The 25,125-nt window shown below is 41.8% G+C and overlaps 1 protein-coding gene and 1 pseudogene across 14 annotated transcripts in view; both read left to right on the forward strand.

The window, feature by feature from the left end:
- Nucleotides 1-25,125, forward strand: part of MACF1 (microtubule actin crosslinking factor 1) — a 282,110-nt gene that overhangs the window by 132,234 nt on the left and 124,751 nt on the right. For 8 of the 14 annotated variants that reach the window (XM_024738722.1, XM_024738718.1, XM_024738719.1 and 5 more), the window contains exons 26-38: nt 396-574; nt 1,880-2,018; nt 2,684-2,877; nt 4,116-4,278; nt 5,090-5,173; nt 8,065-8,172; nt 8,362-8,460; nt 10,323-10,475; nt 10,782-10,870; nt 13,785-13,920; nt 17,465-22,900; nt 23,437-23,586; nt 24,898-25,113. In XM_024738722.1, the coding sequence (XP_024594490.1) occupies nt 396-574; nt 1,880-2,018; nt 2,684-2,877; nt 4,116-4,278; nt 5,090-5,173; nt 8,065-8,172; nt 8,362-8,460; nt 10,323-10,475; nt 10,782-10,870; nt 13,785-13,920; nt 17,465-22,900; nt 23,437-23,586; nt 24,898-25,113 (7,146 nt within the window). The remainder of the gene's footprint in view (nt 1-395; nt 575-1,879; nt 2,019-2,683; nt 2,878-4,115; nt 4,279-5,089; nt 5,174-8,064; nt 8,173-8,361; nt 8,461-10,322; nt 10,476-10,781; nt 10,871-13,784; nt 13,921-17,464; nt 22,901-23,436; nt 23,587-24,897; nt 25,114-25,125) is intronic. The other 6 variants (XM_024738728.1, XM_024738729.1, XM_024738732.1 and 3 more) reach the window with 2 other exon arrangements.
- On the forward strand, nt 11,304-13,286 carry LOC112395495 (cytochrome c oxidase subunit 7C, mitochondrial pseudogene; annotated as a pseudogene).

Genomic DNA, 25,125 nt, shown 5'->3' on the forward strand with positions numbered 1-25,125 from the left:
TTTTCCAAATACGTAACTCCCCCAAGAATAAAAAACCTCCTTCACATTATCCACAGTACATTTATTTATTGCTCAGTTCTAACATGTACAGATAATGGTTTCAGAACTGCTAACTCATAGTATTACAAAAAGCAAACCTACTAACTAGAGTTTAATGTAATTCTTTTTGTGTTTATCCTGAAGGTATGTCTGTAGTCAATTCTGTGTTCAGAAGTTACTTGTCTGTATTCTTTCCCCAGCTCCCCCTGCATTGCTGTTTTCTAGTTGATTCCATCATTCTCCTATATATGGCATTTGGTTTGTTTCCAATATTTTGCTCTTATGAACAAGGACTTCTTTTTAACTTCTTTGTTCAATTCTTTCTCTGTGTTTGTTGTGTGTCTTGTTCCTGACAGCACACCCAGGAGGATTTGCAGCTACTGAGGTCAGACTTGGATGCTGTTTCCACGAAATGCAGCAGCTTTCTCCATCAGTCCCCATCTGGTTCGAGTGTCCCAACTCTGCGCTCAGAACTCAGTCTGCTGGTGGAGAAAATGGAGCATGTGTATGGTCTCTCCACTGTCTATTTGAACAAGTGAGTGAGCTGAGAATTTGGGTCCAGAGGGCAGAATTTTCGATTCAGATGGAAAAAAAAGTGCCTGGAATGTTTCATGAACAGTTCAGGGAGAGTGCACCCATAAAAAGAGCTTGTACCCATAAAAAGAGACCTTGGCTTTAGTTTCAAATAACAGGGAGTGGGTTCATTTGGTCTGCAATGAACAAATGCCAGGAATACAGAAGGGGAGTTTTAGGACTTTTGTTTTGTTTTGTTTTTTTGTTTTAGGACTATTTTGAACCACATTTCTGATTGATTAGATACCTCTTTTGAAAAAGAAAAAGGACACTAAAGAAAGAAAAATTTTCATCTAAACTAAATACTAGGCTTTGAGGGTCTTCCCTCTACCCACCCATCCCTGCCCATGACCTTGAGAAGCAAGATCTTAGAGTCTTCATGATATTGAGTGGATTTCTGGCCTCATGCCTTTTTTCCCATGAGACCACCGTGTGTGTGTGTGTGTGTGTGTGTGTGTATGTGTGTGTCCCAGTGGCACCCAGAACTTCATTTTGTGTGTGTGTGTGGGTGTGGGGGTGTGGGTGTGGGTGTGTGTGTGTGTGTGGTACGCGGGCCTCTCACTGCTGTGGCCTCTCCCGTTGTGGAGCACAGGCTCCGGACGCACAGGCTCAGCGGTTATGGCTTAGGGGCCCAGCCACTCTGCGGCATGTGGGATCTTCCTGGACCGCACGACCCCATGTCCCCTGCATCGGCAGGTGGACTCTCAACCACTGTGCCACCAAGGAAGCCCCAGAACTTCATTTTTAATTGGCTTAAATTGGCGGCACTACACCATGCTTTGTTTTTATGAAACCCTGTCATTATTTAGTAACGGCGAAGTTGATCTTTTTTTAAAATAAATTTATTATTTATTTATTTTGTGCTGCATTGGGTCTTCGTTGCTGCGCACGGGTGTTCTCTGGTTGCGGCCAGCAGGGGCTACTCTTCGTTGTGGAGTGCCGGCTTCTCACTGCGGTGGCTTCTCTTGTTGTGGAACATGGGCTCTAGGCGTTGGCTTCAGTAGTTGTGGCTCGTGGGGTCTAGAGCGCAGGCTCAGTAGTTGTGGCGCACGGGCTTAGTTGTTCCGCGGCATGTGGGATCTTCCCGGACCAGGGCTCGAACCCGTGTCGCCTGCATTGGCAGGCGGATTCTTAACCACTGTGCCACCAAGGAAGCCTGCGAAGTTGATTTTGACAGTTACGTTTGGTGAATCTCTCTGTAGTGCTCCAGGTCTGTAGCTCAGCTTTTAAAATGTGTGTATTAATGGAAGTGATTTTATCCTCACAGGCTAAAGACAATCAGTGTTATAGTGCGTAGCATCCAGGATGCTGAACTCTTAGTCAAAGGTTATGAAATCAAGCTGAGTCAAGAAGAAGCAGTACCAGCAGATCTCTCAGCTCTGGAGTCCCATCGGTCTACGTTACAGGTTGGTTGTTCTCAGTTCTTAGGTTGACTTAACATATCCATAGCTTGGGGTTAGCAGAGAAATGCAGTTTTGGATGGCATGACACTGATGTAAGTTTGCATTTGAATTAGGCAGAATATCATACTTAATATCTTTTGATGTGGGTCCAAAGAAGAAAGGATTGAGAAATATGTCTAGCTAGAAAGGGGAGATAAAGGAATATGCTTCTCTTATTTATTTCTTCCTATTTCTCCACAGTAAAGTCATAGTTTAATTGGATATAATCAGTGGTTGTGCTGTAAGTTTGTAAATCACTTAGCTGTTATCTCCTTTGATTCTCACAAGCAACTCTGTGAGGTAGATAGAGAAGGGATTTTTATCTCTATTTACATATAGAATACCAAGATTCAGATTGGCTAAGTGACTTATCATGGTTTCATAGCTTATAAGCGGTAGAGCCAGGTTTCAGACACAAGTTCTTTGCACATTTTCTGTACTCTACTGACTGACCAGTTTGCATGAGGACTGTGGAGGCATTTCTGGCACAAACAGCATAGAGTCTAGGTTCCAAACCACAGATGTAATATGGAGCTGGTTGTAGACAACGTCCTTGTTTTTTACCTTAGTCTGAGTCCTTTTTTAGCGTGGAATATATTGAACCTGTTGCTGTGCTTGTGTTTTTATAGCACTGGCTCAGTGATGCGAAGGACAAGAATTCAGTGTTTTCAGTCCTGGATGAGGAAATTGCGAACGCCAAGGTGGTGGCAGAGCAGCTGAGTCGTCTGACCCCAGAGCGAAACTTGGATTTGGAACGCTATCAGGAGAAGGGCTCCCAGCTGCAGGAGCGTTGGCACCGGGTCATTGCCCAGCTCGACACCCGGTAAGTGGTGGCCCCACCCTTTTCTTCTCTTAGGGTTCAGGAACCAGGTTTTAAACAAAAATAGAGTTATTTCTGTGTATGCTTGTTTAAAGGCAGGAATTGATAGGGAGGGGTAGAAATTAAGTGACAGTATACCTTCTGGACAACGTAAGTGCCAGGAGGTTGGGACCACCAACCCCAAAGCAGTCCTGAGGCTTACTTTTGGGGCGTAGTGATGGTCCTATTAACAGTGCTCCTCCTGTGTCCCTGGTCTTAACCCATTTAAGCCATCATGACAGTGGGTGTCTTAGAATATAGACTGGAAAGGTGACTTAATGATCTTTTCTCAAGGACAAAACCTGAGTTCTAGCTCTTGTTTTACCAGCTTTGAATCTTTTTTTTTTTTTTTGGCCGTGCTGCACGTCATGCGGGATCTTAGTTCCCCGACCAGGGAGGGATTGAACCTGTGCCCCTTTACAGTGGAAGTGCAGAGTCTCAACCACTGCCATGCCGGGGAAGTCCCTAGCTTTGAATCTTAATATGAGTTATTATTTGTAGTGGGGCTTTGTAGAATTTCTTGCTTCCTTTTCATTTGCTGATTTAGCGGTTTTTATCTGTTATTTGAAGTCCTGCTTTTGATGACAGATTTGAGTAGCAAAGATAGGAAACTACCTATCTGAGGCTAGGCTAGTTAGGAAAATATATAGGAAGTGGGGTTATAGAGACTCAAATAAGCTTGGACTGATTCTCTATAATTGAATTACTATCCCAAGGCTAGTTAGACTAACAATAGTGGTATAGGAAGCTGTTACTGTAATTAACAGTTAATTACTACTATTTTTTACCCACTCCACCCCTAGTTTTCTCCCCAGGAAACTACAGTGATTCATAAATCATAGCTGGAGTACTCTGACAGGTACTCTGTCATCAGGAGACAAAAGTGTACAGGCAGTACTACCTTATTGGCAACGTGGTAATCCTTGGCAACATAGGTGAAAAATTTGACAAGGATTATCATGGGATGCCAGGCCCCAAAGCCGATTCCAGGCCTAGCAGGGCACGACTGGCTTCTATTCACTTTTCACCCCATAGCGTAGTGGGTAAATGCATAGCTCCCACTCAGTGCTGCATTGCTCTTTCCTCAAAATAAAGATGTATCCTCTGTAGTTAAGCCCAACTGGGCTTGGAGGGAATTGCCTCATTTACTTAATTGTATTTATACCAAGATAACTGATAGCAGTTTCCCTTTGCTTCTGTAGCCAATCTGAGCTAGAAAGTATCCAGGAAGTTCTGGGAGATTACCGAGCCTGCCATGGAACTCTCATCAAATGGATTGAGGAAACCACCGCCCAGCAGGAAATGATGAAGCCAGGCCAGGCTGAGGACAGCAGAGTGCTATCCGAGCAGCTCAGCCAGCAGACGGTGGGTGTGGCCGTAGCCGAGTGGAAGTTGCACGGGGGAAGCTAGCTCATCATAAAGAAGATGATATGCTAGCAATTAGCTTCCCTCCAATGTTAAGACATTCTGAGCTCCTTCTGAAAAGGGTTTAAGCAGGATGGGCTCTAGGTACTGGTTTTGCATTTAGGCCAGGTGACCTGTAAGGCCCCTTCCAGTCCTGAGTTTCTGTGAGTATATATTGAAAGCGCTAGATGGGCAGAGTAGAATTATCTTGCTTTATTTCGTTTCTTGATATTACATTTTGTTTTGCTAGGATTAGAATATAGGGGAATGAAAACCCAGGGAAAGCTATGAGTGGAAGAAAATTATTTCATTCAAAGCAGTTTTTATTTGTTGTTATTTTGGGGTTTTTTTGGGTTTTTTTTGGCTCCCTCACTCATTATGAGAACTTGAGCAAATTACTTAGTCTCTTAGTATTCTACTTTCCTTAACAATAAAACAGACATAGTCCATTATTTGTTCAACTGCCCTCCCGAGGTTTTTGTAGTTAGGATTAGATGAAATGATACATGAAAATACTTAGAACAATGGTTTTCAAAGTGTGGACAACCAGAGTGGCAGCATCAGCATCACTTGGGAACGTGTTAGACATGCGAGTTCTCACACCCGAACCCAAATCTCTCGATTCAGAAACTCTGGAGGTGGAACCCAGCAATCTATGCTTTATCCAGTGTTCTAGGTGATTCTGACGCAGTTAAGTTTTGAACATGGTAAATGCTCAGCTGTTTCAGTGATGATAATGACAATGATAAGGTTGTGATATTTTGGTTCCCAGGAGCTGTTTGCAGAAATCGAGAGAAATCAGACAAAACTGGACCAGTGTCAAAAATTTTCCCAGCAATACTCCACTATTGTAAAGGTAATGCTACCATATCCCAGAAGGAACGTAAATCATCTCCAGCTTAGGAAGATCTGCATGTCACTATAGATTTTGGTTTTGGACAAGTAAGCAGAGCTCTTCTCCTCCATCCTTAGGTTAATGCAGATGTGTGCTTCTCATGGCCACATATTTGGGGATGCTCAGAGAGGTACCAGACATCAGCTGAGATTTGAGGAGTCTCCATTTGGATGACCCACAGGCCTCTTAAACTTACCATGTGAAAAATAGAATGTTTGGGTTTTCTTCTCAAATATGCTTCTCACTATCTTGCATATCTCAGGAAATAGTGTCACCATTTTCCTAGCTGCTGAGGAAAAAAAAAAACCCAAGAGACATCCTTAACTCTTTTCTTTACCTTAAACTTTATGTTTAACAACAGTCTGGAAACAAGTTGCTTCATCTTCCAGTATGTCCCGGATCTGACTACCCGTTGCTGCCCCTCCCTCCCCCATTTTCCTGGTTCACATCTAAGTGAAGAATCTTCCATGGCCTGCTCCAGTACTCTGCGCTGCTCTCTTGCTTCTGCTCCTGCCCCCACAAGCTATTTTCCCACACAGTAGCCAGACTCACTTTTTAGGAACATACCACACATCACAGAACCTCAGACACCATCGATTATAAGCCACCTTATTTTATACACTACCCAAAAGGGAGAAACTCCAGCAATTATGCACATGTCAAGTAAGACATATTGCAAATTTTAGAGATACTAAAATGTGAGGGAAATGTGTACCTTACCATAGCTAAAACATGTATAGATTAGATCCTGTCACTCTTCTGCTCAGAACTGTCTCATGGCTTCATATCATACTTGTACTAAAATTTTAAATCCTTTTGTGATTTATGAGGTTATGCAAGATCTGGCTCCCCACTCCCTATTTCTCTGATAAGGTCTTTAAAAAAAAAATTACCTGAGATTCTCATATATTTATTTGTTTAACGTGTGCCTTCCCACGAGAATGTAAGTTCAAGGGGAGCAAGGTTTTTTCTGACAACATAGTCAGTGCTCAACAAATAGTTTTTTAAATGAATACATTTCTTCAGTTAATAACAGGAGACTTGGTGTCACAAAGAATTGAGTTCACATCCTAGCTTCACCATTTTCTAGGCTTAAGACTTTGAGCAAACACTTAGCCCCTCTGAGTTTCTGTTGCTATATCTACAAAATGTGAACAGTAACTACCTCGTTTGTGATTGCAAAGTGTTTGCAAAGATTAAATGGGATAATTTATACATAGGACAATGCCTCAAACTTAAAATACATTCAGTAAATGGTAGCACGTGTTTTTATTAATATTTTATTGTTACTATTTTTTTTAATAGACTGCTTATGGAACTCATTCAGTATTTTCCTCCTGCCTAGAATTTTCAAAGTCGACAATAGAAAGCAAGACATTCTAGGCAAAAGGAACTGCATAATCAAAGGCACGGAGGAATAAAATCCAATGATTATATGAGGAAATAGCAAATTCTAGCAATTCTGGTGTAGCTAGAAGGTGTACTTTACATGAGAAACAGTGATTGTGGAAAATGAGAGGGGAGATTGGGGCCAACCTTTGAAAGGCCTTGTTCAGTTCCTTTGTCTTTACCATCTGTTTTTTTTTTTGTTTTTGTTTTTGTTTTAATAAGAAAGAGCTTAACGGGTTCTCAGAACTGACAGGTTATGGCCTGGGAAGCCTGAGCAAGAAGAGTGGCATCAGATAAAGCTGAACGTGTAGACTGAGGGCTGGCTGGGGCTCAAAGACATTTGGATTTTATTCTAAGAACATAGAGGAGTCAGCCAAGAAGTAAAATAGTAAGAAGTTAAGATAAATAATCTGAATAACATTTTATTTTTTTATTTTTTGGATTTCTTTTTTTTTTTTGAATTTCATTTTATTATTATTTTTAAACAGCAGGTTCTTATTAGTTATCCGTTTTATACAAATTAGTGTATATATGTCAATCCCAATCTGTTCTTGCCCCTCAAAACACGGTCTGTGAACCAAGAGCATCGACATCACCTGGTAACTAGTCAGAAATGCAGAATCTTCAGCCTGCTGAATGAGGATGTGCATTTTAACAGGATCCCCAGGTGAATGTTGATATTTGAGAAGATCTTCTCTAGGTCACTGAGAACTTTCAAACAGAGGGACGAAGTGGTCACCTTTTTGACTTAGAAAAGTTATGCTAGTAGCAGGACAGAAAATAAATTGGAGGTGAGACTCTAAGCAGGAGAGTAAGAGGCTATTTTGCACTGTCGTGTGAGCTATGAAGAGGGCCTGGGCCAAGGCAGCACTCTCAGGATTGCAGAGGAAGTGACAGAATAGCATGGTGACATGAGAAGAGCGTTGGTTTAGGGACGGAAGGCAGATTCCAATCCTGGCTGTGTTGCTCACCCACTGAGTTAATTAGGGAAGCTCACTTCCTGTCTCCTGGCCTCAGTTGCCCCATGTGTGAGATGAAAGGATGGGGTCAGCACACAACAAACTGCAAATTCAGGAGCAGCAAACTGTGGCCCACAGGCTAAATCCAGCCTGCAAACCTATTTTATATGGCCCATGAGAAATGCCTATAAAAAATCAAAAGAAGAGTAATACCTCACGACATATGAAAATTATATGAACTTCAGCTTTCAGTGTCTCTAAGTCATGTTTTGTCATAATACAGCCATGCTCTTTCATTTACTTACTTTCTATGGCTGCTTTCACTTGCAGTGGCAGAGGTGAGTAGCCATGACTGAGATAGTACAACTTTCAGGAAAAGTTTGCTAACCTCTATTCCAAAGGATCGTCAAAATGCCTTTCACCATTGAAATGCTGTGATGCTACTGCATGACAGTGTGAGCTATAAGCCCTGTGTAAACGTAGTTCAATGTCTTCTTCCCCCAGGACTATGAATTGCAACTGATGACATACAAGGCCTTTGTGGAATCACAGCAAAAATCCCCGGGCAAGCGCCGTCGCATGCCTTCCTCTTCAGATGCCATCACGCAAGAGGTGAAAGGGTGGGGCAAGGACGTGTGCCGCTGTCTTTCCTCAAGGAAAGATTCGCTCATCGAGGCCTTACAGTTTGATTACTGTCGAGCGTGTGACTTCATGAAAACTTCCTCTTATTGTCAACTATTTAAATTGACTTTTCTGGCAGATAACTTATCTAAATTGTTTTTTTTTTTTTTGGAACCGTAGTTCATGGACTTAAGGACTCGCTACACAGCATTGGTGACCTTAACAACTCAGCACGTGAAATACATCAGTGATGCACTCCGGCGGCTGGAGGAGGAGGAGGTGAGGGCAACTGGGTCCTAAATCATCTTGAAAGTAGAATGAAAAATTTTGAACCTCATCTGTCAAGATTTAAAATGCACACACAGCCAGCCGATGTCCATTGTTCACAGTAGTCATGTTCTATGAAGGCACTGTACACACTGCACCAGCAAATTCTTTTTTTTTTAACATCTTTATTGGCGTATAATTGATTTACAGTGGTGTGTTAGTTTCTGCTGTATAACAAAGTGAATCAGTTATACATATATCCCCGTATCCCCTCCCTCTTGCGTCTCCCTCCCACCCTCCCTACCCCACCCCTCTAGGTGGTCACAAAGCACCGAGCTGATCTCCCTTGTACCAGCAAATTCTGAAATTCATGCATCCAGGGGAACACAGGGTTAGGTTTCTGCCAGCTTCTGGTCACATCACAACATTTTTGTCAATGGATAATGCACAACCTGGTTTTATGTGTGTTTTTGTTTAAAAACACATTTTAAAATATATCTTATTGATTCACTAACATTGAACTCATGGCCGAGAGCAATATAACTCACACCTGAATAAAGCTTATTAAGCGCATTTTCTCCATAAGGCACATCACAGCCTTCTAGTGAATAATGAGGACAGACTGTCTTGTGTCTGACACTCCCACTTGCAAGTATCTTTATTACAGAAACATTATAAGCATGAAAAAAGGGATATGAACAGAGATCCTTAATAAAGCATAATTTGTTAAAGAGAAATAGTGGAAATATCCAAATTCCATATGATGGAATGCTATGAAGCTGTTAAAAATAATGAAATAGATTTAAATGAACCAACAAGGAAAGATATTTATAATATATTTTTTGAGGAAAAAAACAAGTTGAAATACTATGTATAATTATGATTTCAGTCATAACAAAACTGTGTGTACCACAAAGGGACAATATGGGCATACAAACAAGTTTAGAAATATATATACCAAATTCCTGAGGAAATGAGATTAAAGGAACATGTATTATGAATTTCAGATTATTTGAATTTGTTGTAATGAGTATGCGTCTTTTTGTAATTATGAAGATCTTCTATGTCTTTGCAAAATAAGTTTCCACATATTCAATAACACTTACAAAAGAAATGCTGTTGGAAACATTAACCCATACCAACTTTTGGCCATGTAAATTAGCAAAAGACTTCCTTTCTGTCAGTACCTACCTCATTTAATCTCTGTAGATGTCCATCTTTTCATCTGTAAATCTAAGAATTATGAACATATGTAAGATGCTATATGTGAAGGGCTTTTTAATTAATTTATTTTATTTTATTTATTTTTGGCTGTGTTGGGTCTTTGTTGCTGTGTGTGGGCTTTCTCTAGTTGCAGTGAGCGGGGGCTGCTCTTCATTGTGGTGTGCGGACTTCTCATTGCGGTGGCCTCTCTTGTTGCGGAGCACGGGCTCTAGGCGCACGGGCTTCAGTAACTGTGGCTCGCGGGCTCAGTAGTTGTGGCTCACGGGCTTAGTTGCTCCGCGGCATGTGGGATCTTCCCAGACCAGGGCTCGAACCCACATCCCCTGCATTGGCATGCGGATTCTTAACCACTGCGCCACCAGGGAAGCCCATGAAGGGCTCTTTAAAATCAGTAAATAATTATTGACTGCCCATCACATATTAAAACAGCATGCTTTTTTAGAAAAGTGCTAACCTAGATATAATGAATTTAGCTATTAGTATCACCCAGGCGCTGGTGAGCCATGCTGTAGGCTGGGTGAATTATATTTAACTTGGGGTTATTTTAGCTATGATTTAGGTAACATTCATGTCTTTGTTTTAGGAACTCTGAATCAGGCTGGTGTAGTAAGACATTGACCAAGATACTGATTTTCTATTTCCTCTTCTAGAAAGTGGTAGAAGAAGAAAAACAGGAACATGTGGAGAAGGTTAAAGAACTTTTGGGCTGGATGTCTACCCTAGCAAAGAATACACAAAGCAAAGCTACCTCATCCCAGACCAAAGAATCAACAGACATTGAAAAAGCTATTTTAGAACAGCAGGTGAGTAGAAGGTCCATCTGTCACTTCCTGGGTAGCATAATATGTGATTACTCATTAAGTGGAATAATATGTCACATATGGGCCACCAGGAACGATTATGATCTCAATAACTGTTAACTTCCAGGACTGAAAGAAACTTAAGACATCATCTTATTTGTACTTCTGCTTTCTAGATCACTGTATATAGTGGTAATGATCATCTTACCTAAGCTAATTTTTTCCCTAGGATTTTATTTTAAGTTATTTCAAATGATTTTTGGTTCTTTAATATCTTGGGTTCTGAAACTTTTTTCTTCTACTGCATAGGTTCTGGCAGAGGAGCTAACAACCAAGAGGGAACAAGTCTCTGAGGCCATTAAAACTTCACAGATCTTCTTGGCCAAGCATGGTCATAAGTGAGTATTAAATGAGAGATTACAGCTCATCTGGGGGAACTGGATCTACCTGACTAGGACTTCAGGTCATGATCAGGATTTGGGCTGGAGACTTCAGGGTGGCAAGAGCCAGATTAGGAAGAGCCTTGTAGTTCATCCTGAGGAGTATGCATTCTACCTGCTGGCTACGGGGAAAGATTTTAAACATGATTGGACTTCGTTGATAAAGGTTTCTAGAATAGTTTTATAGAGATAGACATGGGACAAGAGTAGAGGCCTGAGAGACCAGTTAAGAGGCTGTTCTGGTAATACAGGCAAGAAACGATGAGAGATGGAGAGGGGACAAAGATTCAAAAGATAGTATATGGATAATGAACTTACAGGGTTTGGTGACCAATGAAAATTATCAGATATAACTCCCAGGTTTCTGGCTTAGGCCACTGGGTATTTGGTGATGCTGCTAACCAAGACAGAATACAGGAGAAAGTATGGGTTGAGGAAGAAGGAGGCAGCTATAGTTTCAGACATTATGAATGTGAAGAACCCACCGGACATCAGAGGGTAAGCTTCCAGTATGTATTTGGAAGTACCTGATACATTATTTATGCCTTATGTAGTTCCACTAAAGTTGTCCAGTGGGCAGCTTTATGTGTAAATTTAGAATTAATGAGAGACGTTTGAAGTGACAGAGATTTGAGTCGTCAGCATAGAAGAAACCATGACTGGATTAGCTTACAAGGGTTCAAGGGCTTCTCGGCCTATAAAGGAAGCCTTAGAGAAGTAAGAGGAAATTATGAGTGATACCTTAGAACCCAAGAGAGAACAGGGCTCCAAAAAGAAGGAAGTGGTCAAAAGTCAAGAAAAGTTAAAACTGAGACATGGCTATTAAATTTGGCGAGTTGGAAGCTTTTGGTGACTCTGGTGAAAAGCTGGGGGATGATGTCTGATTTAGAGTAATGGGGAGCACACGAGGCATGGAAGGTAGTGATAATGAAATCAGACTACTCTTCCAAGGAGCTTGGCCATGGGAAAGGAGAGAAATAATACAGCAAGTACTTAGAGCAGAATTTATGTTCAAGAAAAGGTTTTGTTTTATTAAAAGATCGGGGAGACTTAACTGTGTTTATGGACTGAGTCTCAAGGACCGAAAGGGAGAGAGAAATTGAAGTCATAGGAGAGGGGTTGCAAAGGATGTAGGAGAGGATAAAATTTATCCATGGGTAGAAAATACAACCTTAAACAGGAGTTGAGACACCTTCTCCTCTGAGGTCGGAGGAAAAGGAGATTAGGAAAGGTATGGATACAGATAAATATGTCAGAAGTGAAGTCAGAAAGTGAGAGAATTAGTGCCCAGTGGTCTGTATTTTCTCTTTGAAATAGGGAGAGAGGTTGTTTGCTGCAAGTTAGAGTGGGAGCCTCCAAGAGGATTGTCAGGAAGCACGGAAGTCCAGTAGAGGTTAGAAACCAGGAAGACCTCTTCTGTTGATACGTGGTTTTGGAATCCCCCCACTAGATAGACTTAGGCTGCATGTGGGAACAGAGAAGTCCAGGGGTTTGGTTGATCTGGGACTGGAGTCTTGTTAGTGAGGAGAGAGTGCAAAGATAATAGGGACTAATTGAGATGGTGGCCTGTGGGTCTGGACTCCAAAGAGAAGAAACTGAAGAAAATGGAGAGGACTGATGGATTAAGAGAGGTGGAGGAGTCAAGGAAGGTTTGGGAAATCTCAGTAAGCTGATGGATGCTTGTAAGATGAATCACAGGATTCAGTCTCAGAAACACCATGTAGAATGAGAAAAGGAATTCAAGATAGTGATAACTTCTGGGGAGAGAGGGATAGGAACAGGGTTGGTGACAGATACACATGGGACTTTAATTCTATCAGTAATGTCTTATGTGTAAGAAAAGGATCTGAAGAAAATTTGGTAAAATACTACAATAAAATTTGGTAAGGTTGGATAGTTGGGTAATGAGTAAGTGAGAGTATATTTTATTCTTCTCTTTTGTCTCTTTAAGAGATTTGGTTTTTAAAAGAGAAGAGCTGTAGGAGTAAAGAAGGAAAACTAGCCAGGTAGGATTATAATCAGAAGTTACAATCCGATAGTAGATTCTTGAAGTTTAAAATTTCAGAAGTGGACGGTCCTTGCACACAGGGGAACGAGGTCTTGAGGAAAGGAATGTTGGTGTGCTGCCGCCATTTCTTCCGCCTTCAGTTTCTGTGCCTTTCGCAGGGCTTCTGACAGCGCTGTGTTGGGACAAAGCATCCAGAGGTTCACAACCTCTGTGATCCCATAGGAGCCACTGTGAGGAGGGTCCAGGGAAGAATTTACCATTTTCAGTGGAAAACAAATGGCGGTTACTAGCTATGATGACTTTGTACTTTGGGTCTGACTTGCTGCACCTTTCTGTATAGTAAGACACCAACTGCTTAAAAAATAATCCGTGAGACAGATACGAAGAGGAGCATTTTAAGATGTGCAGTCTCTTTGGAAAAAGGATCAAACTCTTGAACTCAGCATCCTAGATATGTTTGTAAATAAATTCCTGGCATAAATCCTTAAAAAAATAAAATAAAATTTCAGAAGTGGAATGATTTTAGATGATGGTAGCATCCAAGTTTGCCATGTGTGGGTGGGGCTGAAGTGGCATGGTGTGCATTTGGATTGAGAAGGTCGCAGGACTACAAGCACCGGGTGTTAGATAATTGGTGACGTGAGCATTGACATAACCAAGAACCATGACTTGGTTTGAGATGGACAGGAAAGCTGTGAGCTGGATGCCAAAGTGTTCAATGAGTATGGGAGAGTGACCAGATGATCCGTCATGAACAGTGATGAAGGAGAATACTCTCTAAGGTGGCGAAGTCAGTTTGAAGCAATAGAGAAGAGTTCGGGGAAAGGTTTTTCTCTGAAAGAGCTTTCATGCTTCATCTTCCAGGCTCTCAGAAAAAGAGAAGGAACAGATATCTGAGCAATTGAATGCCCTGAATAAGGCTTACCATGACCTTTGTGATGGTTCAGCAAACCAGCTTCAGCAGCTTCAGAGCCAGCTGGCCCAGCAGACAGAACAAAAGGTACTTCTAGTTTTGTCTCCAAATGTTGGAAGGGTACCTTTTGAACGGTATGCAGGCAGCTTTGCTGACTGGGAGTCATGATCACTAGCTTTCCATGACAAGTGTGACTTAATTTTTAACCTCACTGTAGCAGCCATGTGTCTCGTGTTTCTTTACTGGGGTTCCACGATGTGTTGGTCAGTCAAAAATCACTAGAAGGTGCTTACGGCTAACCCGTTAGACCTGGTTCACTGTTGTGTGATCTTCCATTCTGTGGCAGACCACAGTCAAGGAGAACCTAAATGCTATATTATATCTGATCAGAAGGCAATAAGGTTACTCTGTGGCATTGTCACTCAAAAGTTGATAGCCAAGAGTTCTGAATATTGGGAAGTAAAGGCTGTGAACCTCTTCCCCCCATACTTTTTTCCCTGTCTACTACATAAATGAGAAATGTTAATTTCCAAAAGAAACTGGTGGATTAGCTGCACTGACTGAGACACTGGTTCCCCTTACCCATTGTCGCCCCATCATGTGACATCTTTACCAGTTCCCTCTCATGTTCATTTCCTGGACCATATGGAAGTTGTTAAGTTCCTGCTGGTTGTCCTCAGTTCTTCCTGGATACGTGTGTGTATATGTAAACTTACCATATTATATACATGTGTCTCTGGGATATATATGTGTGTTTGCCTGCTTGTTTCCTATGTTGTGAAGCAATGGCCGAATTCCGTGGGGCAGGCCGGAAGTGAAGCTCCTGTGGCAATCAGATTTGGTCTAGATGTTGCTCAAAATGATATTCATACAAAACATGCTTTGACTCTGGTCATGAAATTTGTGCAGCGGGAGCTAGAGTTTTAAAGACCACAATGCAAAACCAGCTGTGATTTATTTGAGAGCAGATTTCCAAAAGAACGTGCTGGTTTAACATGCTCTGTGTGAGGTAGCCCACTTCTAATGGCTCATCGCTTCACCATATACGGGAGTACGTGAAGAGTTTTAACAATTGCTTGCTGAGAACATTCAGTTCTCATTTTGAAAGGTTAAAAAAGGGGAGAAGGAGAGAAAGAAAGTCAAGCTGCTGAGCACCACTACATTGAGCATGATGTGTCCCCTGTTACCGTTTGTGTGTTTCATGTGAAGTATTGTTCTGATTAACTGACATCCTTGCTTACAAGTTTCACTAACCCTTTGGAGTTTAAGCACAAATGCACAAAGGGAAAAGAGGACGACCTGTTTGGGGTTCTTTTTTGCAAAAAAACAAACAGTCGCATGCTGGACGCTAACACCAAGCTTACACTGTGTGTGCGATACGGCTGAGCTGCTCCGTAAGGCTCTCTCTCTTATCTGCCCAAGGCACACCCTGCAACCCTGGTAAGTAGAAGCCTTTTATGTTTTCTTTCCTCTTCTCCCTCTTTTTCTGCTTGTTTAGGTCAGAATGCCCATGTTTGGTGGGGCTGAAATGAATTTCTCCGGATTATTTCCCGATACAGTGATTCCTGCCTCTCCTCCAATTACGAGGGTGTTAGAAAGAACAGTCTTTTCTCTTTGGTTAGACTCCAGGCCTTTTTTTCAATACCAGCATTTCTGAGACTCTGTGAACTCACAGAAGAAATTAGAGGCTTCCCCAAAGAATCTTTTCCTTTGTCCTGTTGTCTGCTTCTGCATAGTCTTTACGTGGATTTTGTAAAAGGAATTTTTCATATATTTCAGAGAGTCACATGCCAGCGGGATTTTTCCTTCAATCTATAAAGACTAGCTAACTTGTAGGTTCACGTAGCATACGTTTACCCTATACACGTTAAACTCTACATTCTGGGTCAGAAAACAGAGGGAGGATGAAGAATAACACATAATATTTTAAATAGTGCGGAGAATTCTCAGTTATTCCATTATTTGAACAAATACAGTGAGGTGAAGATGCGACCCAGATCTACTTCCTCATTTGCTGTCTGTTCTGCGTCTCCGATAGTGTGCAGCTAATCAAGCTTGAAGTCCTCAGGGCATGTTTTTAAAATCTGGGGGAAATAGGTTAATGATTTTAAGGATTTCCTTACTATTTATCAGCTTATTTGTTTATTCATCAAATATTTCTTTAACTGCTGGTACTAGTCCTGGACATCCACTGGGCAAAGTACCTGCTCTTATGGAGCTTACTTCTCACTGAGACAGAAATGAAATGCATTATATAGGAGGCAAGGAAGTGATTGGCAGTTAACCTCAATAAGATCCTCCATGAATAAGTTGAGTTAAATAAGGATCAAAAAGTAACACTGACTAAAGAGGGATAGATGAAAGCGTGTATAGAAGACGAAGATAATGCTCACTAACAAGAAGTGGAAAGTTGGAGATTAATAAAAGTGATGAAGTGTCCTAAGTGGTAGAACGCTGGAAAGATTTAATTTCCGAATAACATCGTGTTGCGATGAAAGGCTTCAAAAGAGGAATTCTTCAGAAGCTGTTTTCAGGCTTTTTTGTGAGGGTAATTTTGACAGTGTGTTAAGGCTTGCCTTATTCTCTGTCGTTAGTACCTAACTCCTGTGTAAGATGCAGCTCTACTGAGCTTATCCTTCCTGCTCTTCCGGATCTGACTGGGGAGGCAGTATAATAGCTTGAGAGTTAGAGTAAGATCTTGGTGTAATTCTGGAACTCATTCATTTTGTGACCTTGGACAAGTTACCTAATCTCTCTGTACCTCAGTTTCTTATCTGCAAACTAAAAATTAATTGCTTTCATAGGATTGTTGTGGGGGTGTCAGTGCTTAATAAATATATTAAGTTCCCAACAAGTAGTAGCTGTCGTCATGATGATTGTGCTACCCGTTCTAGCCTGGACTAGAAGAAAAGTTATTAGTGGTTCCAGAGTCATGTCTGCTTGACTAGTCTGCCAGAGTCAAGTCTGCTTGACTAGTCTGCTCCTTCCTTGACTTGCTACTTCCAATTCCTAGAGCTAATTTAACTCAGAGCCATTGCCATGGGACACGCTAGCACTGGCCACCAAGAGTATGACCGCTCCAGTTGCTAAACAGCTGCCTGAGTAATATACACAGGGCCATTTACTGAGCTGCACAGCTGTTGCTGGGCTGCTTAAGTCTCTCTTCGAATCCTGTGGACCCATCGCGCTGAACTCATCGGCAGGGAGGTCCTACTTCAAGAGTCTTCTGCGTGGATTGCAACACTGAGAAGTTGTTGTATGGGGTTGAATTCTCACTTTGGGGGAGCTGGTATGTGTCTGTAGGAGCCTTTGTGGTGATTTAGTCTTATAAATAGCTGTCCCCTCACTTTCACTGCTTGCTACTTTGTAGAGCTTGTCACTCAGATATGCTTAATGCTACCATCCCTTGAGTAATCTGTGAACTTCTGGCCATGTTAAACATTCTGTAGTTTAGAAAAATTCTTTTTTAGCATTAACACTGCCAGGCTTCAGAATGTTTCCTACAGGTTGGGGCTCATCCAGGCTGGGTTTTTTCTTGTGGTCAGAATTTGATATACTGTAGTTCTTTGAATGATTCTTTTCAACAATTGTGCTTCTCTGATTCAGTGTTCTTTTTCATTTTCTCTTGTAGGGCTGCAGAGCAGTTGCTGGGGTGATTGACCTAGGCACAGTGGAGATATTTCCCATCTTCAGAGCCATGCAAAAGGGCCTCATTGACCAAGACACAGGCCTTGTGCTCCTGGAATCCCAGGTTATCATGTCTGGCCTCATTGCCCCTGAGACCAGTGAAAAGCTGGCTTTGGAGGAGGGCCTAGCCAGAAACCTCATTAATCCCCAGATGTACCGGCAGCTCCAGGAACTAGAGGATGCCCTGTCCTTAATCAGCAGGCTTACTGAGAACAAAGGCCCTCTTTCTGTGGTGGAAGCAATTGAAAAGAAAATAATCAATGAGAAAGTTGGACTGAAAATCTTAGAAGCTCACCTGGCAACTGGAGGTTTCAGTCTCCCCCCTGATGAGAACTGTATTAACCTAGAGGAGGCTTTTCACCAAGGCCTCATTTCTGCTTGGCTTTACTCAGTGTTAGAGTCTCACCTGAGATCATCCAAGAACCTGATAGACCCAAACACAGCTGAGAAAATCGGCTTACTGGATCTGATGAGGAGATGTATTGTCTCCCAGGAATCAGGGTTGAAATTGCTGCCTGTCAAGCAATTGGCAGGGGGAATGGTGAGCTTGAAATCAGGCCGGAAGGTTAGCATTTTCCGTGCAGTTCAGGAAGGGCTCATAGATAGGCAGGTCACTGTCCGGGTGCTGGAAGCTCAGCTTTTTGCTGGAGGCATAGTAGATCCAAGAACAGGACACAGACTTACAGTGGGAGAGGCTGTGAGACATAATTTGATTGACCAAGATATGGCCTGTGCTCTTCTCATAAGGCAGCTTCAGACAGGAGGCATCATAGACACTGTCACTGGGCATAGGCTGACAGTAGATGAAGCAGTGAGCAATGATCTATTGGCTGCTAAGATTGCACTTGTGATTCTGGAGTCCCTTTGGTCATTCATGGGGTTGCTATGGCCCGAGTCCGGAGAGATTCTCCCAATTACAGATGCCCTGGAACAAGGTATTGTGTCTACCGAACTAGCCCATAAAATCCTTAGTGGCCGACAGCATATTAAAGCCCTATTTCTACCAGCAACCACAGAGATTTGGTCCTGGAAAAAAGCAGTAGAAAATGGTATGTTAGACAAAGATCTTGCCAATAACTTGAAGTCAATTTGTATCCCCGATGTGATGCCCCACATGCAATTAGCAGACTCTTTAGAACGAAGCAAACTGAACACGAATCCTGGAGCGGCAGGTGTGCTGTGTAGCAAGGGCCAAACTGAGGGCATCGCAAGCCATAACGAGAAGCTGCTGTTTCATCTGATGACTCACAGCTATATTAATGTGCGGGATGGACAGAGGCTGCTCCTGTTGGACAATGAGCTGATAGAGGCACTAACAGCAAGAGGTGATCAAGCCGGTCCTCCAGAAGTGTTTGGAAGTGGGCACCAGAGACTAGATGCTCCTGAGAAATTACAAGAATCGGTGAATGTGAAAATCACAGAAACTTTCTGTGATGGGCTGACTGTGAGGCCACATGAGTTCCAGCTTTCTTCTCAGAACAAAGAAGATCCTGATCAGGCAAATTGCACTGAAGCAAAAGGCAAAAAGACCATTGTAGAAACAGAAGAGAACACCAAAAGGGACCTGTTTGTAGGGCAACAAAAAGTGGGAAATCCAAATGTTGATACTTTGAAGGTCATAGATAAAGTCAAGTCAGAGTTTAAAAGGCAGTTGTTAGATACCAAAAAGGAAGACCAAATAGAAGTGTCTACCAGAGAAAATGTCAACAAAGGATTTCTCCTTATGGTACCTCCTGAGGAAGCAGAAGATGTGACTTTGGTGGAGGACAAAGATCCTTTTCCTGTTGAGTCACCAAAGGAAGAATGGCAGACTCTCAGAAAGACTTCCTTTATGTGTCAGAAAGAACAAGCAGACACACTTGAAACTGAATATACTCTAGGTGAAACTGGAAGACCTCTCATAAAACCCCAAAGCAAAAAGTCACAATTTCAGGTAGAGAAAGCTCTAGTTTTAGAATCGGAACTAAAGTCTGAAAAGGATAAGAATATTCATCTGGGCAGAAAGAAAGCATTAAATAAGACTTGTTTGGGTAGGGATGACCATGAACAAAGCCCAGAAGGACACAGCATGGCAGGTGGTGGTATGAGGTTGTTAGAAAAGACAGACACGGAAGCTAATGGCAGTGAAACTTCCCTGTCATGCAGTCATCCTTCAGAGTTGCTTGAAGAAGCTACCTTAAATATATTATCTACACAATTACTAGAGGGCGGTATCTTTCATGAACAGACAGGTCAAAAGCTCTTACTAAATGAAGCAGTAGCCCGAGGCCTTGTGCCTAGTCACACTGCTGTGAAACTTTTGGGAAAGCTGAACATGTTTCGGGGCTTCTTTGACTCTCAGACCTGCGAGTCTTTGAAAACTGAAGAAGTCATTGATGAAGGTCTAATGGATGAGAAATTGTTACGCAATGTCCTCATGGCAGACAAAGCTATAAGTGGTGTCTTAGACCCTCGTACCCACACACTCTGCTCTGTGAAGGAAGCAGTTGCCATTGGACTTCTTGACACACAAACAGCCACCAGAATTTTAGAGGGGCAGGTGGTGACTGGTGGAATTGTTGACCTGAAACGAGGCAAAAAGGTTTCAGTAACTTTGGCCTCAAATCTTGGCTTGGTGGACAGTGCTGACCAGACAGAGCTTATAAATCTGGAGAAAGCTTCTAAAGGCAGAGATGCTGAAAAAGCAGTTAGAGAGAGATTAATTAGCTTACAATTGGAAACAACTGGAATTATGGACCCTGACAGCAAAGCCCCTTTAACAGTTGTGCAGTCCATTGACAGAGGGCTTTTGGAGAGGGATGAGGCCATGCAGTTGTTGACAAAGCAGGTGGTAGATGGAGGTATCATTCACCATATATCTGGGATGAGACTTTCTGTTGATAGTGCCTTTAAACATGGCATTATTGATGAAGATTTAGCCGAGCAGCTCAAAAAAGTTGAGAGCTTAAGCCTCCATCAGTTCTCTCATCCTGAAACAAAGGAAACTATTTCCCTCTCTGAAGCCATAAAATTAGATCTTGTTACCCCAGACTTGAAGAGAGAAATCCAAGAAATTCAGGCCTTGACTGGAAGCTTTATAGGTCTCATTTCTGGCCAGAGATTGACCTTGGCAGAAGCTGAAAAAGAAGGACTCTTAACTAATAAAGAAATGTTGTCTTCAGGAATGATGAATGGGATTATAGATCCTGAGAATTACAGCATTGTTCCCTATGCAGAATTAGTAAAAAAGTGTAAGATTGATATTGAATCTGGACAGAGGTATCTAGAAGTAATCCCCTTCTCAGACATTAAAGATGGAGCAAGTGACAAAGTACTTACATTGTCTCAAGCAGTTCAGCTTGGAAAAGTAGATTTTGCAGCTACACTGAAGGTTCTGGAAGCTCAGGCAAATGCTGGAGGAATTATAGACACTGCCACGGGGGAAAGATTGACATTGGCATCAGCTTTGGAACAGAAATTAGTGGATGAAAGCATGGTCCGAATTATTGCATCCCGTCAGGTGTTAGATGGAGGAATTATTGACATATTTAATAATCAGAGAGTAACTTTAAAGGAAGCTATTGAGAAAAGACTTATTAGCCCTGAACTGGCAACTATAATCCAAGTAGATACCTTCGAGTCCTGTGATCACCAGGCTCAGAGTAAAAAGCAAGATGGAATTGAAGTATGTGAACTAAAGAAAGAATTTCTAAGAAAGGAAATGTTAATTGCTTGCAGTCAGACTGCTGTAATGAGTTGTGGTAAAGGAGAAAGTGAGAAATTATTTCAAATTGAAAACCAATCTGCACAGAAAAAGGTTAAAGTGAGAGTTTCTAATGGGGAACAGGCAAAAAAGAGCAGGGAAATCTCATTAAAGGAATCGGAATGCAAGGGTCAGGTTAGGAGATCTTCTCGAGGTGCTAAAGAATCTTTCAGTGTCATAATTTCTAGTGATGGTAAAGGTAAATCATTGGGCCAAAGTTCAGTGACACACCCTCGCTCAGAAATTTGTGATTTGAACCCCAAAGAGGTGGCTTATAATACCATGGAAAAAAATACAAATGAAGAGCAAGAAAAAATAGTGGCACAGACAGAAATTATTTCTCAAATGAAACAGTTTATATCAGGTCTAGATTCTAAAGAAATAAGGGAAAACCAAGGAGAAGTTATTTCAGAAGTACAAGAATCAAATTGTGAAACTCCGGGCAAATTGCCTAGTCCGCAGGTTATGCAGAAACCAGTGAAAACCAGGGAGAAAGGTAAGAGAGGAAAGAGGGAGATGACTGTAGAAGAAAGTGTCAAAACACGCCAACCAGCAGTTCTTTCAGAAGAAAAGCTGAATCAGGAAACTGCCATTAGAGATGACCATGACTCTAATATAGAGAGTCAGCCTGTGGAAATAACTATAAGTGAAAAAGAGAAAGAAACTGATGGGGAGCTGGGATTTTCTGTTGTTGGTGAAGCTGAAGATTCTTCTTCCCAAATGATACCCAAAGGAATTTCTGTAAGAAATCAAGATGCTTTAACATTCTTCAACTCTAATCAGGTCAGTGAAGGAGATGTGAAAAATTTAAGCCTCTGCTTGACTTTAAAACCAGAAGAAAATTTATCTCAAGAAGTTACTGTTGGGACCCAGAGTGAAATACTCTCTTCTTTAATCCCACAACCTGAAGGATTGTGCTACCAGGAACCAGTTGGAGAAGCCCAAGTTGCAGACACATCCCCAATTTTCACAACAGAGAAGTCTTTCCAAGGAACCACCAGACAGGAGACCAATTATCATCAAGATTCTTGTGTTACTTTTAAGATTAGGGAAACCAAAGATCTGACTTTCTTATCTAACGAAAGTAAAGAAAAATCATACCAAGAAGTACCTTTTGACTCAACAAGCGCTGTTAAATTGGAAGAAATTAGAGTAGGCTCCAAAGATGTCAGTTATTTGGAATTCGCAGACAGAAAGGACCTTCATCCTCAGGACAGCAAAAGTGATGGTGAACGTTGCGGAATTCTTGAATCTAAAATAGTAACAACTCAGGAAATAACGGGGGAGAAATTTCTAAAACTGTCAATCCCTATAGTTACAGGTGCAGAAGCAGGGTCCTTTGAAGGCATAGTGACTCAGGGAGTTCCCAGAGTTTCAGTGTCTCTTCTCCCAGAGAAACTGTCCAAAGATGTATCTCGAAAAGAGAGTACAGGACAAGAGGATGCCACCATTAGTCCTATTCCAGAAACCCGTGAAGAAGAGATGGTACCCCTAATATCATACCCCACAATGAAGATGGATGAGAAAACACCACAGGAGAAACTCAGAAAGAGCTCAGAGCCTGGCAGTGAACAAACCCCCTTCATGACTGCACCGGGGGGAACGAGTGTGAACCCGGAGCCCTTCAGGGCTACCAAAGTAAGTTACCCAATGGTGTGTTTGTGTGTGTGTATCTGTTATAGCTAATTTCATGCTAAGACTCTTGACAAGATACTGAGTTTTCATGTGTATAACTGTATACACTTCAGGGCACTAGATGATTCTCTAAGATATAACTTAGTTCATCATCATCTGTTTGTAACATAGTTGTTGGAAAATTAGGCAGTGGCTCTGAATGTCTTTCTGAAATTTGCAAGGGTTTTAAGTTAGACACTAACATTGAAGCTAATTTAAAATACTGAGGCTATGGTACCTGAAGTCAGAATAGGTTTTGGAAGTTTCGCTAAAATGATGCTTATAGATTGATAATTTTGAGCTTCTGCTCCCTGAGGAAATATAATAAAATCACTTTTTTGTCTATTGATTTGAGACAGTTTAGACAAAATAACATATTTTATTTCATTCCACCCAACGTGTAGTAAAAATTTCTATTCTATTCTAAGACCCTGCCTGCTTAAAAAGCAGACTTAAAGGAGTATGTCAGATTTGAGTGAGTTTTCTTTTTGGCTCCACAGAATGTATTTAACCGGCAGCTCTGCCTAGAACATGATGAGAAGTTGGTATCCTATCTGTCTCTATTACGAGACATTGAAATGAGGACCAAACAAATTCAACCTCTAGAGCTAAATCTGGCAGAGCTACAGGATCTGCTGTGTCAGGCCAAGGTAGGTTCCCAGAGACTTCCTCCAGGCCCATCAGCGTGGAGAAAATAAAGACTATTCAGGAAGAAAAACATGTTCAAAACCACTACCATTTAATGGACAAAAAATAGATTGGAAAAGTGTAACTAGAGATCTATGAAGAACACCAGGGAGTACTAGTCTCACAAAAGCCAAAGCAGAAGAGACTCAAGGGAGGAGTAGTCGGCAGTGTTAAATGCAGTAGGGAGACCGAGTACAGTGAGGACTAAAAGGGGGTTTAGTGCCTGAGAGTTGCTGGGGACCTTGATAAGAACAGTTACAGTGGAGTCATGGGATATAAACTAGGTTGCATTGAGAATAAACGGGAGGTTGGAAGGTGTGGACAATTAATGTATGTCATTCTTTCCAGAAGCTTGATAGTGCAGGCAAGGGAAGGAGGTAGAACACTAGCTAGAGGAGATGGACTAAAAGAGGAACGCTTTGAGTGAATTTTTAGGCTGAGGAGAAAGAACCAATAGAAAAGGAGAATTTGAAGTTAGAGGAGAGAGGAAGTGCTGCCTGGTGGAATGAGGTCCCTGAGGACATGGAAAGACATAGACTTAAGACAGCCTTGAGCGGGAGGAGGAATAGCTCTTCGACTGAAATTGGAGGCTGAGAGTTGTCACAGGATTGGAGCCACAATGAGGACAGAGATTGTAGAGGTTTACCAGTTCTCTCAGTATCTAGAGTATGGCCTTGGGCAGGGGGGCTGAAGGGGAAATGAGGATGATGCCCAGAACAACTACCAAGCTCTTCCACAGCTGGTTTCTGGCTTCTCTACTGAGGAGTAGCTGAGTGGGAAAGCTGGCTTGGGATATTTTTATATGCATTGGTTCTGTTCCCTTGGGCTTTGGAGTGGAAGACTTGTCCTTTGATTGACTTATATTGCATAACATTATTTAAAGCATAATGACACATATACAAAATAACATATACTTCTGCTCTGTTCTTGGAGAGGCAGCAAGTTGTAGTGCGAGGAGCATTGCACTGAGTCAGAAAACCTGAATCCAAGTCTTGGCTCTCTTGCTTACCAGGTGGGCGACCTCAGGGGAAAACAAATTCACATTTTTAAGCACTAAGGCATCTCTACTGTAAATCCAGGATAATAATATCTACTCTGCCTACTTCAAGAATTATTGTGAGAACCAAATAAACTAGTGAATGTCTATAAAAACACTTTATAAACCCTAAAGCCTGGGTAGGCTTGAGGTGACAGAAAAATGTGTTCACAGCTGATTCCTAGACAGCAAGATTTCTAGTCTTGATTTTGGAGGTAACTCCACTGTATGCCTTCAGGTGGTAGACAGGGAGCTAAAGGATCTGTCCACGGTGGTGAGTCAGGAACTGGAATGTGTGAATCAGATTATCATCAGCCAGCCTCAGGAAGTCCCAGCTCAACTGTTGAAGGCTCTAGAAAAAGATGCCAAGAATCTTCAAAAGTCCCTCAGCTCTGTGAGTGACACCTGGGGTTCCAGACTACTCCACCTCCAGAATGCTGCAGAAGTAAAAAAGGTAGCTTCTTGT

The sequence above is a fragment of the Neophocaena asiaeorientalis genome, unplaced genomic scaffold, assembly GCF_003031525.2.
Source record: "Neophocaena asiaeorientalis asiaeorientalis breed wild unplaced genomic scaffold, Neophocaena_asiaeorientalis_V1.1 scaffold106, whole genome shotgun sequence".
Taxonomy (NCBI): domain Eukaryota; kingdom Metazoa; phylum Chordata; class Mammalia; order Artiodactyla; family Phocoenidae; genus Neophocaena; species Neophocaena asiaeorientalis.